General features: G+C 40.2%; 1 protein-coding gene across 1 annotated transcript; it reads left to right on the forward strand.

Moving 5' to 3' along the window:
- The first annotated feature begins 428 nt into the window (after positions 1-428).
- Positions 429-17,491, forward strand: TXNRD3 (thioredoxin reductase 3). Its single transcript, XM_057390266.1, has 16 exons — positions 429-639; positions 6,045-6,105; positions 7,556-7,665; positions 7,851-7,964; positions 9,773-9,845; positions 10,674-10,793; positions 11,176-11,318; positions 12,529-12,644; positions 12,754-12,979; positions 13,222-13,314; positions 13,737-13,813; positions 14,359-14,515; positions 14,706-14,813; positions 15,705-15,800; positions 16,011-16,145; positions 16,275-17,491. Exons 1-16 carry the CDS (start codon positions 514-516, stop codon positions 16,335-16,337), a joined length of 1,818 nt encoding a protein of 605 aa, XP_057246249.1. The 5' UTR covers positions 429-513; the 3' UTR covers positions 16,338-17,491.
- The last annotated feature ends 1,218 nt before the right edge of the window (positions 17,492-18,709 follow it).

The raw sequence follows: 18,709 nt of genomic DNA on the forward strand, positions 1-18,709 counted from the left end.
GCGGACAGACAGTCCGTGAGCGGTGAAAGAACAACCCCAATTCCCGCCCCATTCCCGTCTATCCCACCCAGCACTATCCGCCCCTCCAGCCGCGGCCGGGCGGGCTCTGAGGTGGAGCAGCCCGGCACCGCCCCGCGCCCCGCCCGGCACCGCCCGGCCACCGCGCATGCGCGCTCTCGCCGCCGGGCTGCTGGCTCACTCCACTCCCCCACGCAGAGGGGAGAGAGGCTTAAACAACGCTAATTTATCCCCCTCTACACAGCCTTTAGGCGAATAGTAACACTTTTAGTTCTAATTTGAATTAATTAGTGTTATTTCACAACGATTCRTAGCGCATGTGACTAAAGTTCAGGGCAGAAATCCCTTCTCGGTGTGTTGTCCTCCCCTGCTCCCTGCGAGTAGGCCGGCCCGGCTCGTCACRCCGCCCTGTGCGGAAGGGGCGGGCGCGGCCGAGGGTCAGCGCGGCCGCCGCGGGGAACCCGCCGGTATTCCCCTGCCTCAGCCGCTSCCGCCATGGCGCCGCCGCCGGGACAGACCCGGCTCCCGGACTGGGACGGGCTGAAGCTCCGCGTGCGGACCCTCATCGCCTCCCACCGCGTCATGATCTTCAGCAAGAGCTACTGCCCCTACTGCAACAAGGTGAGGCAGCGGCGGTGGYGGTGGGAGCGCGCTCGGCGGGCCTTCTCCTCGGGGGATACATCGACATATCTGTGCCCCGAGGGCGCTCCTCGGCCCGGGCAGGGCACCGGGAAGCGGGGCTGAGGGAAGGTGGTGCGGGGATRCGGCGGCTGCACCTGCGGGGTTTAGAGCGTGCAGAAGCGGCGCTGTATCCGTCCCGCTCCAGAACCACGTGCCAGCCCTGAAAAACCACTTACCACGCTTCAAACCAGGCAGAGMTCCTTGGCGGTTCGTGGTGGTTCTTTTGCCACGCGGGTAGATGGATGTGTGGCGAGTTCTGCACAGTGTCCTTGATCATCAGCTCTGCAGCTGCTCAAAGCTCAGGGTCCTGGCTGGTTGTGTTCCTCAGTGGAAATTGGGGTGCCGCACTGCTGTTTAGATTGGACGGAGCTGCCCTTCAGGGGAGGGATAAGTTAAGTTTTCTGCTCTTTCTAAATTTGGGGAAGGTTGACTCTATAGCAAGTAAGTTCTAAATCCTGGTCATAATGAGTGTTTGAAAAAGGGAAAAGCACTTTTGGTTATTTGTGATGTTTAGAGAAAAATACCTCTTTAGCCCTGGTTGTGTGTCAATGTCACAGGGTAGCTGTAACTAGTAAGCCAAAGTCATGAAAAGAGCCTGGGGCCTTCATTAGAATTTTACGATACCAACACCCTTGTCATAGTCCATACAGGCCTTGGTTTTCTTGGATGTTTACAAAAAGTWTCTACTGAAATTGTATTTAAACCTCACATACTGGATTTGATGTGGCCATGGTGAAAATAGGTAACTGGAACTGCTGGATCGAGTCCTGGTGTTCCTCAATAGAACTGGTAACCAGGAAATTACTCAGAAGCTTCACTCCCACTTCTAGGTTAGGTTTAGTTCTGGGAACTCTTGGGATGGAAGAGATATTATGACCTCCTAGTAGAAAACTTAACTGAATGTATCCTGTCTCACTTGCAACTTGAGATTTTGTGAAAGGAAGCCTCTGTGTTTGAGAGGATAGACCAAACCACTGCCTTCTCTCTAAGAACGTTTTGGCAGATAGAGCACAGTAGGTAGTTCAGATCCTAAAAATTCTTTARCAACTTACTGGAAGTTTCAGTAAAAGAACGGTTGAAGTCTTGCTCCAGTCTATTCCAGCTGAYAGAAGTGTTATCTTCTGCTGAGGAGAAATAATTTCTTGAGGACTTAAGTGCTGCCCATTGAGAAATACTTAGTTGTGTCTGTCTRCATTGCCCTGTGTGCTTTTTTGATGTTCGTAGCACTCTGTTCAGTAGGTTTGAGATCACACAATGGCATAKTAACTTTTTAAACCTTGTGCCTTTTTCCTTAATTTGTTTGTGGTGTTGCAGAGCAGCTAGACTAAGAAAAGGAGCTTGAGTGGAAAAAAGATTTTATTGTACTTCAGTAATTAAATTCCAGATTGTTCTTTCCTGCRTTTGTTCAGAGCTCCTCCATTAGGCAGGATTGCTGGCTTTGGGGAAGCAATCAGATATGAGGAATATTATCCTTATTGTGTTTCAAAGGAGAAGAATGAATAYGGGGAGTACTCATGGCCCTTTCTAGGAGGGAGAGTTGAAAGACCCTSCATGAATTTTTGTGAAGGAACAGGTGATAAATAGGGCCAGGGGAGAAGAGCTGACTACACTAGTGGCAGATTTCCTTGCCTTGTTTTCCTCCTTGGAACAGAACAGAAAAGTAATATAACAAAGAAAATATGTAAAAGGGGTGTAGATTGCCAACAGAGAATTAGAAGAAGAAACTTTATGAAAGAAGGAAGCCTCCCATGAGACATGAAGTGATAAAACAGAGAAATATCTGTAACATTAAGGGTATCAACAACCCCTCCTTCCCAAGACTTAGAAATTAGTGAAAGGAATGAGAAAACAATGGGTAATCCAGGCTTCTTGCTTGCTGGTCTAGTCTATAGAATTAATGAAGTGGATATAATTTGAAAGTGTAGTTACAGCTTGAGTACTTAGCCTGTAATCACATAGTTCTGAGTTCTTAGACAGATATGAATAGTGTGCATTGTATTGTCTTTTACTGTGGATGGTTGTTAGCCATGTGCTTTTGGTAGGATTAATTGAAAAACTAAAGATGTTTAGTGCTTGTGCTCTGAAAGAACCTAATTTAGGGTTGGAAAGAATTCTCTATTTCAAGTGGAGGTAGCCATGCTAGAARAAAATTAAGATTGCACTTTTCTTCAGAAGCAGCACTGCAAATAAATTCCCTAAGTAAATTAAGTAGGTGATTGTGTTCAGGTTAGCTAATAGCATGACTTGGCAATTGTGCTGTTGTCCTTCTGCAAATGCAATTTGTTGTTCAACTGCTTTAAMAGGGCAGTGGTGGAGACAGGATGGTGGTAGAATTACTTCCTTGTCATAACTTAACTTGGCTGTTCCTTCAATTTCTTATCATCTGGAAAAGATAATAAGTAAGATAGAAATGCATAAAGAAAACATAGTTTTTTAGTATGAAAAAATGGCAAGTCAGATCACTGATATGTTGAAATTTTAAGAGCAATATCTGTGATTGCATAGAAGTTGCTGGTTATTTTAGTTGTATTTTATGTTATTACAGATTACATTCTCTATCCTCAGAAGGTTCTGGCCAATTCAGCTGTAGCTATTATGGAATGTTAGCTGATACTTGAAAAAGCAGACCTAGGACATACTATTATTACTTTTATTGTATGAAGCTTATTTCAAACCTGCTTAGCTACCCTAGTGACAGAAACAACTCTGGGAAGGGTTTTCTAAAGTTAGACCAATTTCTTGGTTTCAGAGAAATTATCTATTGTTTAATACCATTTGGAAGCATTTCTAGTCTATCACTTTTTTGGTTTAGTAGGTAATAGAGGCCATTGCATTGGTGAGAAGGGAAGTAAATGGTTGAATCAGTGACCATGCAACCTTGTATCCTGTCCCAGACACTTGGAGAAATTACAGTGTTGGCTTTGGGTTCTAAGARAACCTCCCAATATGCTGCTGAACTTTCCAGTGCTGTGTGTGTGACACAGGAATTTCTTGACCTGAGTTTGTACTAGCTTTATTGAGTTAAAAGTTTTCAGTGGGTTTTTTTTTTTTTTCATTAGTTGGTCCAGTAACTCCTTTGATCTCTTTTCAATTATAGCTTTTGTAATGCCAGTTAGCAGTAAGTTCTCTGTTGTGTTCCCTAGGGAAGTCTACTTCCTTTTCATTTCAAAATTGTCTTCTGGTAAATGCAGTTGTTGCTGAGTGCTCCAGTGAGTATTTCTGAGAAATCATTTCCTGTTCACCTTATCTAGATATTACTCATGATTAGTGTGTTATCTTTCTTCTCCTCCTAATCATTTCCTCTTCCAAACTGAAGTAATCTATTATCTCTTGCCCTTATTGAAGATTTGGTAACTGCTCCTGCACTTGCTGTGTTCCTTCTTTGTTTCATTAGTGCAGCACAAGTTTGCTCTGTTCATAAGTATAAAATGCAATAGTTACCTCTAATTAGGATGCTGACATTTGTCTGATTTTTTTTCTCTCTACTCAGTATCTTCAGTAGAGAATAAAGATGGCCTAAATGCCTTAAATCTGTCCTTTCTTGAGTGTAATCCCTTTCTTATTTTAGTAATGTTCTGTCTTGTCCTCCCCCCTGCCAGCTGCTGTTGCAATGTTTTGGCAGAGTTTTTTTAAAAAAGAAAACAACTAACGAACATTTGCCTGTTACTCTAGTGCTTTGCTGTAAACTAAACCGGCAGCCAAGTAGCTAATTTTGTGACTTGCCTCCACATTCTTGAGACTTCCTAGTAGCAATCACTTTAAGCTTTGCTTTTTAGATCTTTCATGGCATTTAGTTTGGGATTTGCAATAGCAGGAGGTCTCCAGCAGTTCCAGTGCTGTTTCCCTTTCATTCTGCCTGTAGCCATAATCATTCCAGGAAGCGAGCATGAAGGTAGTGGTGAGCTTAGGACAAAAGTTTTCAGGGTCACTTGAAAGTGAAGAGGACTGGAGTGTCACACACGCAACCTGTGTGAAGGAGCAGCTCAGTTTGTTGAACCTTGATAAGGCTGAGGAGGGCTTTTAGTTGCTGCCTTCAACTGACAAGTGGGAGGGCAGCCAGACTCTTCTTAGAGTTGCAGAGTGAAAGGACAAGAACCAATAAACAGAATTTGCTATGACAGACGCTGCAGTGGGATAAAATGCTTTACTGGGAGGATGGTCAAACACTGAGCCAGCCCAGAGAGGTTCTGGTGTCCTTGTGGATGTTCAGAACAAGTGGACAGTGCTTGAGCAATGTGATCAGCCTCCACATTTGGCTCTGCTTTGAACAGGGAGTTGGTGCAGGTGGCCTGAAAAAGTGCCTTAGAACTTACATTATTCTGTAACTGTAGAACCAATATAATCAATTACAGAAGTAGAGCTTGTTTCTTTGTATATTACAGTTTATATATGATGTGGTAAGAAACTTATAGTTGGTACAGAACACAAACTCTTCTGTTTGTCTGCAAAAAGCTGAAACTTCATCAGAAAATACTTAGTCTTCACTGGAATACTGGAATACTTAGTCYTCAACATGTAACAGCATGAATCACAGCCGTATTAGAAACATTTTATTCCTCATGTGTTGGACATCTTTAAACTTAATAGACGTGACTCAGCATAGCCTTAGTGAAGCTCTGTTAATAAATCTGAGGTTCATCAGAAAGCTGGTTGTAAAATGTTCARACTCCATGCTGGCACTTGTATCCATCACACAGGTATTCAGGGATTCTTGATAGAGCTGTTTTCACATGCCAGTTTAAGRAAAAAAAAAAAAGTAAAAATCTTGTTTCTAAAAGKCTGCCTGATGTTAATCTGGTAATGGTACACTGTGTCCATCCAGAAATGAGGTTGGAAAAACACCCAGCTAAGTTAACACATTTGGAAAGTGTTGCTTCCTTCTGCAGTTTTTTGTAATGCCTTTTTTTTTCCCCATTTCCTTGGTAGTGTTTTCTTTTGCATGTTATCCTCTACTCGCTTTTTTTCCTTTCTTTTTTGTTCTTTCTATAACCAAGGAATCTTGCTGCTGCATTTTTTTYTCTTTTTCTGTGTGGCAGTCACTTCCATGGCTTTTGGTGTTTCAGGGATAGAGAAGTCAGCAGCTCAGYAAATTGTATATAGAAACTTTTTCTTAATGTAATGGAACTTGTATGGAATGTATTGGAAGGTTAAATGCCCTGCCTTTGAGAGGAATATGCAAAATGTAGAAATGCCAAACCACCAGAGCTCTGTAGAGCCTGTACCTCAGAGCCCCGGGACTGAGCCTTAGGGGTCACTTGTGTGTGTCCAGCAGTGAAATTCTCCCCTGAGCTGGGTGTCACACACTGAGAAGCCTTTGCACTGCCATGGTGTCTGTTCTGTTGCAGGTGAAGGAMCTTTTCCGTTCCATGCGTGTGGAGTTCTATGCTCTGGAGCTGGATGTAACTGGTGAGTATGAGAAAAACATCTGTCACGTGCTGCTGCTTAATTTAACTAAAAATGGGTGATTCTGCATGATTCCTGAAGCTGTTTTGAACTAATGGGGGATATATGAAACAAATAAAATACATTTTAATATATGCAGATATAAAAGCAATTGGGCTTCAATGTGGATTTTAATACAGGATGTATTTTTAATGTTACTGAAGGCTTTGACTCTCTGTAAAAATCATCAGCTGATAGAGAATGTGAGATCTGATTTCTCTCAAAGGAGCTATGACTTCTGGGGGAAAAGCCTGTGGTATTTTTTCCTACTTCTTGTTCCCTTGTGGCTTCAGTTGAATTGTTAATGTTTGACTTGTTGTGAGTGACCTTCTTTGGGAAAGGTGCTGAGTCATTTGAAGGAAGGGTAAATTCCAGTAACTTTGCTGCTAGTTTCAAGTTGTTTTTTTTCTTAAAGTCCAAGCTGCTTTTGTTTTAGGACATGTGCAGTGCCTTATGTACATATGGACGTAATGCATGTAGCTTTTAATGTAGCTTTTAATGTAGCTTTAGGAACGAGTAGTTTCTTACATGGTTCTTAGTAAGCTCTTAAATGCACTTTTGATAAGCTGTTGAATGTGTGTTATTAATTTTTTTCTGTATGAAACATAAGATTCCGACTTTTTAAAGTTCTAGTGCCTTTTTGAAGWTTTTTTGGCCTAAGTGATATTTGGGAGAAATGTAGATATTTATTCATCTCTTCTTAGTTACTTTTACTTTTTATTCAAGCTGTCATACTCTGAATTAATTATAGCCCAAGATATGTTAAGTACAATGCACAGCCTTTTTTAACTGGAATTATTTCTAATTAATAATGTATTTCCCTTGCAGTTTCRATGCTAAATGATACAGTTTTAGAATAAAAAGATTTTATTCAAAGTGATTACTGTAAATTCCTGTTCCCACATTTACTGCTGAGAGATCCAAATTGAGCCTGTGTGTAGGTGCTGATGATTCAGATGGCAGGACAGGTCAAGCAATGACAATTTTAAAACTGGAAAGTTTCTGACAATGTGGTGGGTAGAAAAAGTAGGAAGGTAGMTTTAGGGTAAGTAGAAAAACATGTTCATACTACCCTTACCGAAGRATTTTTGGGTAGTACCAAATGTGACACTGCCAGAGACAGATAAAAATCCAGGAGATACAAGAACTAAACTCTTGCTAATTCAGCTTTAGTCCATTCTGTAGAATTATGGCTGGAGGCACCAATTTAACGTCTGTATTTAAGTCTGCKCCTTGGAGTGGTTTCTGAAGACTTSCTTATGTCCAGGAAACCTGCAAATGAAATGTTTATAATGGAATTGTTGTCTTGGTAGACCTACAGTGTATCACAGTCCAAACCTTTAATATTTCACATTGTTCTAAAAGCTCAGTTCCTGAAATCTRTTTATAATGTACGTGTTTCTTTTATTCTTAGATGATGGAGCCAGTATTCAGCAAGTGTTGGCAGAGCTGACTAATCAGAGGACAGTGCCTAATGTATTTGTGAATGGGACTCACRTTGGGGGCTGTGATGCAACATATCAGGTAACTTGGCTTCAAAAATCAGCAGGAAGTAGACAAGACTGAGTGAGTTTGCTGTTTGGTCCTAGTTAAATTTTGTGTGACACAGTAGACTGGGTGAYGTAGGTCGGAGGAGGCAATGTGACTCAATTGTTGTTTGCTCAGAAACATGCGTGCTAATTTGATTATTTTTTCTTTTCCTCTCCCAGGCTTACCAGGATGGATCTTTGCAGAAACTCCTTGGGGATAATCAAATTTCAGAACCCTATGAATATGATCTTATTATTATTGGTGGTGGCTCAGGTGGACTTGCATGTTCTAAGGTATGATGTGAAAATGGCATTAAAGAACAGGTTGTATGTAAAGCTTCTTCAAAAGTTAATCTCTGTATTAATTATGTTAGTATAAAGCAGTCTATATTTTGATGAGTATTACTGTTCAACTTGTTAATTAATGAACCCATAGTGGTCTAGTAATGTGCTCACTCAGGAGATAATGGTTTAAGGGACCAGCTTCTAGCCAATGTGTATTCAGGTCTTGATCCTAATTACAGGTTTTAGTTTTCTGGCTGAGGGTGGAACCAAATGTTTTTCAATTATCTCTTCTGCGTGTGTAATATGCAGGCACTTCCAAACAGTAATCTAGAAAATTTAAGGGCTACTCTTGAAGCCTTTTGACAGTTTAGGATTCAGGATCACCAGTCATCTAAAATGAAGTGCTTCCAGCAGTTTCCTCAAGGAGCTGGTTCCCTCTTTAGTTCCCTTTTTAGCTGCTTTTTCAAAAAGGGTAACTGAGATTGAACAGCAGCTAACTGTGTAAGGGCTACACTGAGTGCCTCAGGATCAGTGGATTCAGTTTTCTCTGCTGCCTGAGGGATTTAGACAGACACTTCCCATTTCTCAGCCAGGTATCCTAAACTGTCATTTTGTTTTGGGCATGGTGAGGTTCTTCTTGACGGCCTTGGCAATTGCTGTACAATACAGCCAAGCATTCAGCCTTCATTAGAAAATATAAAGCAGACAGGAGAAGGTGACAGTAGAATTCTTCAGTAGAACTGGCCAATTGTATCTTTTCAGAATGTTCAGATCTTTCCTCACAGTATCTCCTGGGACATCAGTTATAAAATTGCCAAATTGTTTAGAGTGGGAGGTATTCACAAAATATAAGACAGCCGGCTAAATCTTGTCTGAGCAGTTGTTGTGCAGGAGTTGTTAAACAGATTTTGAGSACCTAAAGATTTGATTGAAGCACTTGAAAGATCAAACAATGTGTACCTGKTAATAACTTTGATAGAGCTTAATAATCTTACTCAGTTTGGAATGGACATTAGAAGAATATCTAAYGTAAGCTTCTGCTCCAATCAAGATCAGCTATGAAATCACACAGGATTATGCAGGAGCTCATTCATTTGGCTTGTGAAAATAACCAGGGGTGGAGATGCCCAGCCTTTCTGGGAGACCTGTTTGTGTTCATCGTGTGAAAGTTCCTTACATCCAGTCTGAATCTGTTGTTTCAACTTAACAGCCACTGTCTTTGTCCCTTTGCTACTTGAGCAGTGTGAAGAATCTGACACAGTCATCTTAATGTTCTTCTCATAGGTGTTGGAAAGTTGCTYTTTGGTCCTCTCCAAATTCAGTTTTTCTCCAGGCTAAATATGTCAAATTCCCTTGGCCTTCACATAGGGGTGTACTCCAGCCTCCTGAACATCATGGTGGTGCTCCATTGAAATGTCTCCAGTTCATCACCTTTTTTTTCATCAATGAACATGCCAGGACAGTCCTGCCCTCCTGAAAGAAAAAGAGAGCTAACAGCATAACTATTTCTTTGGGTGAAGCAGAAGAGGACCATAGGCTGCTGAGCCCATCTCATCTTTTTGAGATCATGGCTTTTGACAGCATAGGATGACCTGAACATGCAAGCAGCCATTCAAAGTTTGGAAGAAAGTCAYAGTTCTTGAGGGATTTCAATTTTTGTCCAGTGAAGGAGATAGAAGAGGCATATGTGATAATGGAACTAACTAGTGAAAGTAGTAAAGAAGCCTTCTGTTAATGCTAAGTGTATCATGACCATAAATGAGTGGACAGGCTTACTTGGTTCAGTAATGCTGACTGGTCTTATCCATCTTTTATAGGAAGCTGCTGCTTTGGGAAAGAAAGTAATGGTGTTAGATTATGTTGTTCCAACACCTCTTGGAACCTCATGGGGTAAGCTTTTGTTATCTTGTATATTGTAATGTGTGAGATGTTACGTGTTATGGATTTGTCTTCTTAGAAATTGAGGCTCAGAAGTGAGGTAATTCTGGTACACAAAGGAATTGCTTTCCTGGCATGCCTACTGCTTTTCTAGATGGTTATTTCTGTTTTGGGCGTTGCTAACTGTTCTTCTCCAAATGTTGTTCTAGTCACATTCAAGTTATGTCTGAGTAGTGTGTGTGCATGTTCACTTTCTCGTGGTAGTGGGGTTATTTTGCCTTTTARTTCATCCTCTTCTATTTTGTGGACAGCCGATAGGCTCCCTTTAGAACAGTGCCTGGCTGTGTATGTCTCACCTTTCCCCAATTAAGGACAGCTGCTGTCTGACCTCATTTGTGATACTGGCAGCTGAGAATGAGTAAGGAAGTTYGATGAAACTTAGATTGAGTCAAGGAATGAGTGTACTTTTTGTAGATAGATTTGTGTATTTCAAACACAGACATATTTCAAAATCCACATAATAGGTGATACTAAATTGTAGGAACCCTGGGCTTTTTGCCTTGGTTACTTGCCAACATGACTAAAATCTGAAGCCCTGTGGAGTGAGTAACCTGGGGCTGTGCTTGGCATGCTGTATCTATCTTGGATTAGTGCGTAGTAACCTCTTAAACTGAATACAWGCATTGTATTTTAAAATGTCCCTTGCAACAGAAATCTCATGTTACTTGTGTGGCTGTAACAAACCTCACCTAATGTTACAAGTGGTTATACAAAGCACATGATAGGGAAAGCATAAATGTCCTGTTCATGGAAGTAATGATGCGGTTCTTTCCATCTTAGGACTTGGTGGCACGTGTGTAAATGTAGGTTGCATTCCTAAGAAGCTGATGCATCAAGCAGCACTTCTGGGTCAGGCACTCCAAGATTCAAGGAAATATGGGTGGCAGTATGAAGAACAAGGTTGGTGCGAACACAGAAGACAGACCAAGACTGTACAGATGATATGCTGAGCTCAAGACTGTTCTTGTACTTTGGACTTAGTAAATTAGAGGCAGAGTTCAGTACTTYTCTTAGGTGAATCAGGAGGTGTCCTCCTTCTTGAGTCATAGAAACCTTTGTGTTTTGTTCCCTATGTTATCTGAAATAAATGACAGAACTTCTARAATGGACTTACTTCAGATAGTTACAAGTCATATAAATATTAACAGAGTAGAGCAAGACCTTAGCATGTATCCTCATTACTGTTATTTTTTTTTAGCAGGGGATGCTATGAATAAGGTTTCTCTTAATTGGTATATTGCACTTTTATTTCCTTAAATATGACATCAGTGTCTTGTTTCAGTTAAACACAACTGGGAGGTCATGGTAGAAGCAATTCAGAACTACATTGGTTCTTTAAACTGGGGCTATCGAGTGTCCTTGAGAGAGAAGTCTGTGACATACCTCAATTCYTATGGAGAATTCGTGGAACCACATAAAATTAAGGTATATTCTGCATTGAAAATACTAAGTTAGGAGGGAGAATTTGTGTTCTAAAAATGTCAAGGTGTAAACTCATTTGTGGAGTTAATGGTTTAAATAATTATTGTACTTTAGTACATGCCACAGTGTTTGTAAACCTAGTTATGTAAGAGTAATATAGATATATGTAAATCTCTGTCTTGCAAGAAGAGAGGAAGGTGGTCTCAGTTTCTGCTTTCATGTTTCTGCCTGACTTCAGCAGCCTGAGTGAGGCAGGAGGAAAAAAGAAAAGGAAGGCTTTAGCTGAATGATTTTGCAACTTGGAAAATCTTCATACTAAAGCATAAAAATTACTGAAATTAATTTAGATTAAGCACTTGCGTAAGAGCACTGCTAGAGCCTTATGCTGTATCAGCATACAAATTAAATTGTCRGTTTTGCAAGACAAAGCTTGTTCTGGCAATCTTGCTGTAAGTGATCATCCTGTAGAAAGGTTAACCTAGAAGTGCACATTGAAAGCAACTGTTGCATTCAGTTGTAATTGTCTATTTTCAATACCAAGGCTGAACTACTTGTGTTTTAAACCAAGAGATCAACACTGAAGGATCGCAGTAAATGCAATTTACTTTGTGTACCAACTCTTCAAGTGTCCAGGCAAGCAGGTCATCCACTTAAGTGTCCTTAGTCAATAAATGAAGTAGAACAGAGAGACTTTCAGCAGRAAGCTGACCTAGATGACCTCCTGAGATCCCTTCCAACCTGAATTACCTGTGAAGTCTTTGAAATCATGTAACTAGTTACATTTTCTCTTTTTTTTTTCTTTTTCAATTTTTATATTTTTTATGTTACCCTAGGAATTAATTGATGTTATTCTGTCTGTAGCATCGTATTGGCCTATTATTGGGGGTAAAAGGGGGTGTCTTAATCTGTTGCGGTTTTTTAAAACGTGGAAGTGAAGTTGTTATGAATAATTCAATCTAAATTAGTAGTTAAAATGGGCAGGATTCAAAGAACAAGTGATTTTAGGTGCTCTTATGGGAGAAAAGACTGATAGTCTGTTGTTTAAACCTGTTGTTCTTCAGTGACCTATGTGGCATCTGTAAATGCATTATTTCTTTTTCAAACTGCTTTTTCTTGATTTTTAAACATATCTACAATAATGAAAGAGAGGATTACATAATTTTTATCTTAAATCCTATGAAAACATCTGTCTTAACTGTCTCTTTATCAACAGGCAACTAACAGAAAAGGACAAATAACCTATCACACAGCAGAGACTTTTGTTCTGGCAACAGGAGAAAGGCCAAGATATCTGGGCATCCCTGGAGATAARGAATTCTGCATTACAAGGTGAGATGAAAAGGCACAATAGAGTGAAATTTGTGTGCCCTAGTGTTTGCCAAGACAAACAAGCTTGTGTTGCAAGAACCTTATAACTGAACACTTCTTYTCCTTTCAGTGATGATCTCTTCTCYCTGCCTTACTGCCCTGGCAAGACCCTGGTTGTGGGTGCCTCCTACGTGGCTCTGGAGTGTGCAGGGTTTCTGGCTGGCCTGGGGCTGGATGTCACAGTGATGGTGCGTTCCATTCTGCTCCGGGGCTTTGACCAAGAAATGGCAGAAAAAGTCGGTGCTTACATGGAAACACAYGGTGTGAAGTTCATCAGGAAGTTTGTACCTATTCAGGCAAGTGCTTCCTTCAGCTTTCTTTAATCACAACATTACTTTGAACAGCCAGGTATCAACTGTTTATCACATGAAAAATGCAGGTGTTGTCTGGGAAGGCTTTGGCTCTGTGCAGAAATAAATGTTTTATGAGACTGAGCTTTTTTGCTGCTGAATGATAGATTAGTAGGTCAAGGCTTGAATGACAGTGGAAGTGAGCTCTGCTGCTTCAGGTCATTCTAAGCTTACAAAAATTTGCACAGGTTGAGCAGCTGGAGCAAGGCACGCCAGGAAGACTGAAAGTGACAGCGAAGGCTACTGAGGGATCGGAAATCCTTGAAGAAGAATATAACACTGTAAGCATTTCTGGGTTTGAAAAAACTGGCTATAGATGTATATGAAAATGTATTAAAGTACTTTCTTTTTGAACAACTTATAAAGGGAAATCCTTCTTGAAAAATTGTTCATGTAAATTACTGGCAGAAAAAAAAAAGGTGAAATTCAATATTCATCTTYAGTTGAACCCTGTCAGCAGAATGGATGAAACTTTATGACTGGAATTTAGTTCATGTGAACAGTGTTGTTGCTTCTACTTTTGTTTTGTTTTGCAGTTTGTTACATCTCTAAAAGATGTGACACATGGTGGCTCTTTCAAATTTAGGAAAAAAATTTGAAAGTCATTCATATGCTTTAGTTTTTTTCATTGAAAGAGCAAGTGAAATCTTACATTACATTTCTCTTGCATAAAGTTATTGCATTTAATTTTGGGTTTTTTTAGGTTTTGATAGCCATTGGTCGTGATGCATGTACCAGGAATATTGGTTTGCAGACAATTGGTGTCAAAATCAATGAGAAGTGAGTATTGCTGAGCTCCCTTAAACCACTGAATGCAAGGATATTTTTAACATCTTTAAAAATACCTTATTGATACTGATGTTCTTTCTTAATTCCYACTCTCATACATGACAATTACGTGAACATAATTGTTCACATAAATTTTATCCTGGATTTGAGTATAGTTGTCCATTAAGTTCATTTCTTTCATATGTATTTTGTAAAAGAACTGTTAATACCTATTGGCTGTCGCTGTGCTTAAAGCATAGAGCTGTATAAGAATCAGGTGAAAGATTGTGGTCCAAGGATATCTGGGGTGCTTGACTGTCACCAGTCAGCCACTTGTTCATGTCAGAACTGGYCCACTGAATACAGGCTTCAGCCATATGTCAGAGCTGAAGGTGATTGATGCTCTGAAGAGTTTGCTGTTGAAGTTAAATGCTTACACTTTTTTTTTTTTATGAAATGTTTTCAGTGGTTAGAATTGGGTTTCTCCCCTTTGTTTTTGCCAAGCTCTGAGGAAAGTTGTGAATGCTGAATTTTATGGTCTTCTGTTTGTTTTAAAGGAATGGGAAAGTCCCTGTAAATGATGAAGAACAAACCAATGTGCCTTATGTTTATGCTATTGGGGATATCTTGGATGGAAAGCTTGAACTTACTCCAGTTGCCATTCAGGCAGGGAGACTGCTGGCYCAAAGGCTGTATGGGGGTAGTTCCAGAAAGGTAAAGCTATAAGCATACAACTTCAACTTATTTCTATGCTTTTTTCCTCAAAGTTGCAGTAACATGAGTTAATTTATCCACTTTTCTGTGGGCTCTCAAGTGTTTAGTAAAAAAGGAARAAAGTGCTAATACAACTTTTTCTGTTATATACTGTATAGTCTAAATATTATTCTTTTCTTTTTATTTTTAGTGTGACTATATCAATGTACCTACAACAGTGTTTACCCCTTTAGAGTATGGCAGCTGTGGGTTTCCTGAAGAAAARGCCATAGAAGAATATGGAAAGCAAAACTTGGAGGTAAGAACACCCAAGAGTCAATTAACTTGCAGCTTGAGGGTGTTTCCTTGGATCTTGCTGCTTTATTCTCAAGGCATAGCATTAAGGAGATAGAAGTTTAGATGGGTAGAACTGTTGTGTGGCTGTGTTTTCATCTGGCCAGCAAGGTATTGGACTCACAGGAACCCAGGACTGCACTGAGTGCCATTAGATTTGTGCATGACTATTTGTAGGTGACTGAGAAGGGTTTGACTTCAGGAGGCCAGACTTGGGTTGCAGCACTGTAGGGGTGTTTTTTGTTACCATGAGTTAAAGACTTTTATTGCTGAAGCRTCCCAAACTCCTGGGATGCACTCTTTTCTGCTGGTTCACCGTACTTGAATTGTGAATTGATTTTTTTGCTGATCTTACCATATATCTGTAGGAGTATTGGGCATAACTTGCCCATTTTATGCTCATTTCTGGCTTCTACCCATCTCTGAGGAGATATATTAAAGCTGCTGGCATGCCTTGTGTTTAATGCCTTACATCTTTCAAAATCACTTGACATTATTGAGCTTCTGCTGTTAAGTGTTTTGCATAATGGGTTTAAATTTATAGTAACTGGATATTAATTTTGTAYTTCCCTTTCTGAAAGTATGGTTTTAAACTACTGTATATTGTAGCTGGTGCTATTTTTATCAAGTACTTAAATTAGAGGAACATGGTTTGGTCAAATCTTCCTCTGCTGACTTTTGTGGGATGGACTCTGYGGGCTGAGTGGAACAAAAATTGCTCTTATGGTAGATTATTACAAACATCTAGTGGGTTAAATGTCAAACCACCTATTTATACAGATATTAATAAGTAGAATTATGTCTGACTGAATGCATTAGTGAAATTCTAATGTTCTTTTTCTCATTTTCCTAACAGGTTTATCACAGTTTGTTCTGGCCRCTTGAATGGACAGTGCCAGGCAGAGATAACAATACTTGTTATGCGAAGATTATCTGCAATAAACAGGACAATGTAAGTAGCAAGTTGGAATGAAATGCTGAGGGTCTTGTTGACATGGAAAGAACTGCAGAGCTACTTTATTTGAAGTAGTCATTTTTTTTCTTAGAGACTCTGCTATTGACCTGCTCCGTAACATTTTTAGTGTAGTGGGAGTTACACACTGGAGCTTTTGTCAAACTTTGCCTGGTACTGACTTGTGTTTTTCTTTTATCTGTTCTAAAGAATCGTGTGATAGGACTGCATGTTCTTGGACCTAATGCTGGTGAAGTCACCCAAGGTTTTGCTGCTGCCATCAAATGTGGTCTCACCAAAGAATTACTWGATGAAACAATTGGTATCCATCCTACTTGTGCAGAGGTAAGAAAGGGGGAAAGCACAGCCTGATTTAAAACCTCCTCTTGAAGACTGTTGTACCAAGAGGAGATCAGTAGCCATGTGGATGATGCAGGCCACAGTAAACAACTGCTCTTTTGGTCTTTTTTACAGGTGTTCACTACAATGAACATTACAAAAGCCTCTGGACAAGACATCACTCAGAAGGGCTGCTGAGGTTAAGCCTGCTGCTTTACATGTTTCCATGTTGTGCACTCTTAGTCCTGTGGAAGCTTTAATACATCCAATTTCTTTGCAGCAAAGTAAACGTTTGCATCAGTACCACTGTATGTGCTGCAGCTGGGAGTGGTGCCTTCCAGAGGCTTCCTCAGTGTAAGTTGTGTGAACATGGGAACAGTAATGCAGCAGGGAAACCTTGGACTGTGAATCCTGACTTTGCTTGGAATTAGCACTGCGGTGCTTTTTTGACGTTGTAGCTCGGAACCTTCTCGTGAGGTGAGCTATGACTGATGGCTGCCAGGCAAGGCTGGGAGGTTCTTGTCTAGTCAGATGACTGAACTCCTCCTGAAGGAAATTCTTAAATTGCACAAATTTAAGCTAATGCTTCTAGTTCCAGTGTCTTGTACAAATGCTTGAAATAGAAGACAAATATATAATTGAGTGATTCTTGCCAACAGTTTACAGTTGACTGATTTATCTTTTTCATGCATTTTGTTATACTTAATTGTATGTTCAGTTGAGGCAAGATGGCATAAATAGGATGTAGTGTTGAGCAGTGCAGTTCAAGCACTAGTCTCCCATCCAACCAGTCTAAAACTTCAAAGTAACCTAAGACACCACTGTTGTTCACATTCACAGTTGTTTGACCTCAGGTGACATCATGTCTTTAWAACAAAAATTTGAGTTGTAGGCATCTTGTGTGTCAAGGGTGAAGAGTGTAAGCGTAAGACCATGAATTTGCTTAAATCTGGTTTCAGCTCTGTAAYTTAAAACCTCACAGACCCCAGATTATTCTGTGCTGTTATGTGGAATGCTGAAGTGTTGGAGAAGCAGCCGCTGTCCCACTAACACAGTAGGTGCCTGCCCATGGAGGTAGGAGGTGTTGTACAGAGCTGCTCTCAATCATGTGGCAGCCCAGAGCAGTGACCTGCTGTGCTCTGTGTAGTGTTGTGTACTGCCCGTACTTTGAAGCTCTCTTCCACCCCTAACATTCTGTCCTGGGGGAATTGTGCTTGAATCTGGCTCTTAGTTTTGCCCAAAGAACTGTTTTGAAAGACTGTTCTGAACATTGTATGATAGTAACCAGTTTTTAACTATTTAATCTGTGACGTACCATGGAATTTGAAGTTCAATAAACAATGCATACATTACTCTGTGGTGTCTGACCTCGTGGTTTATGTTGCCTAAGATTTTATTTGGCTTCAATTATGTTGTTTATCCCATACAGTACTAAAACTTCTACGGACTTGTGCATGTTGTAATTTTTTAATTAGAGAAATAAGTTGTCACCCCTGGGGGCTTGTTCAAGAAATCAAACATGCTTCTGCTTGGGTATCCGGATTTTCCCTGTTGAAACTGAAAGAACGGTTTTGTACCACTTCTGTATATTCCAGACCATCCTAAATACCTAGATATTGTATTGTTTAACYGCACCACAGCTCAAAGATGCTCAGTAGAATCTAGCTGGAGTGTTAGCAGTGAATGCTGCTGGTATTCAAATTTAATAACTCTTGGAGACTTCAGGACTTTGCTTAGTGCCCAGTGGCACTGCAAAATACTTTAACTTGACAGTGGGGATGCTTGCTGAGCTGCAGGTGCTGCTTTACTAAAGATCTCTGGGGAGTTAATTCTGGTTTTGTAGAAAGTCAGTTTCTGGTCTCATAGAAATCATCAGAAACTGTGAATGCTGAAGTTGACCTGGTGTATGTATCCCTGCTGGAGCTGACGTGAAGGAGGAACATGAGTCAGTRAATGCTAATTCCCAAATTTGCTATTAGTAAGCACTAATTGAGTTTTATTTCAAATTGAGATTTGATTTGCAGGTTCATGTTAATTGATCAATAATTACCACTTGCTTATCTGTTACAGTGTCCTAATTGCAGATGTTCCTTATGTCAAGCTTGCCCCAGCTGCCAGCCCTAGGTGATACATAAWGCTGGTGCCATTGAGACCTTTTACACAGTTACTCTTAAAACTCTCCAGTTAAAATTCAAAATAAGTAGCTAATAACTGGAGGAAGCGAACATGTCTCTTGTTTTAGTAGGTTCACATGTAAAATAAAATGCGCTGTGACAACAGAACAGAGATCAAAGCCAAAATTTTAAGCTGGACAGTAGGTGTTGGAGAAGAAGGTAGAATCTGAGAAGTGGAATCTCTACCAACCAAATGAATACCCTGAGTTTGGGTAGTAAGGACACTCCAACAGTAGCATTAAAGGCAAATTGGTGTTTACATTACTGTTGTCATAAATGTTGTTCAACAGATTCTGAAGAGCTGTTCTGTGTCCTTAAAATACTGGTTTTTATTCATGCCCTAATACCAGGAACCTTTGATAAGCTGCTGTTGGAAATGCTCAGTTGTGACTGAAT

Source organism: Malurus melanocephalus, unplaced genomic scaffold (assembly GCF_030028575.1).
Source record: "Malurus melanocephalus ecotype Western Australia unplaced genomic scaffold, MMel_1.1 scaffold_24, whole genome shotgun sequence".
NCBI classification, from domain to species: domain Eukaryota; kingdom Metazoa; phylum Chordata; class Aves; order Passeriformes; family Maluridae; genus Malurus; species Malurus melanocephalus.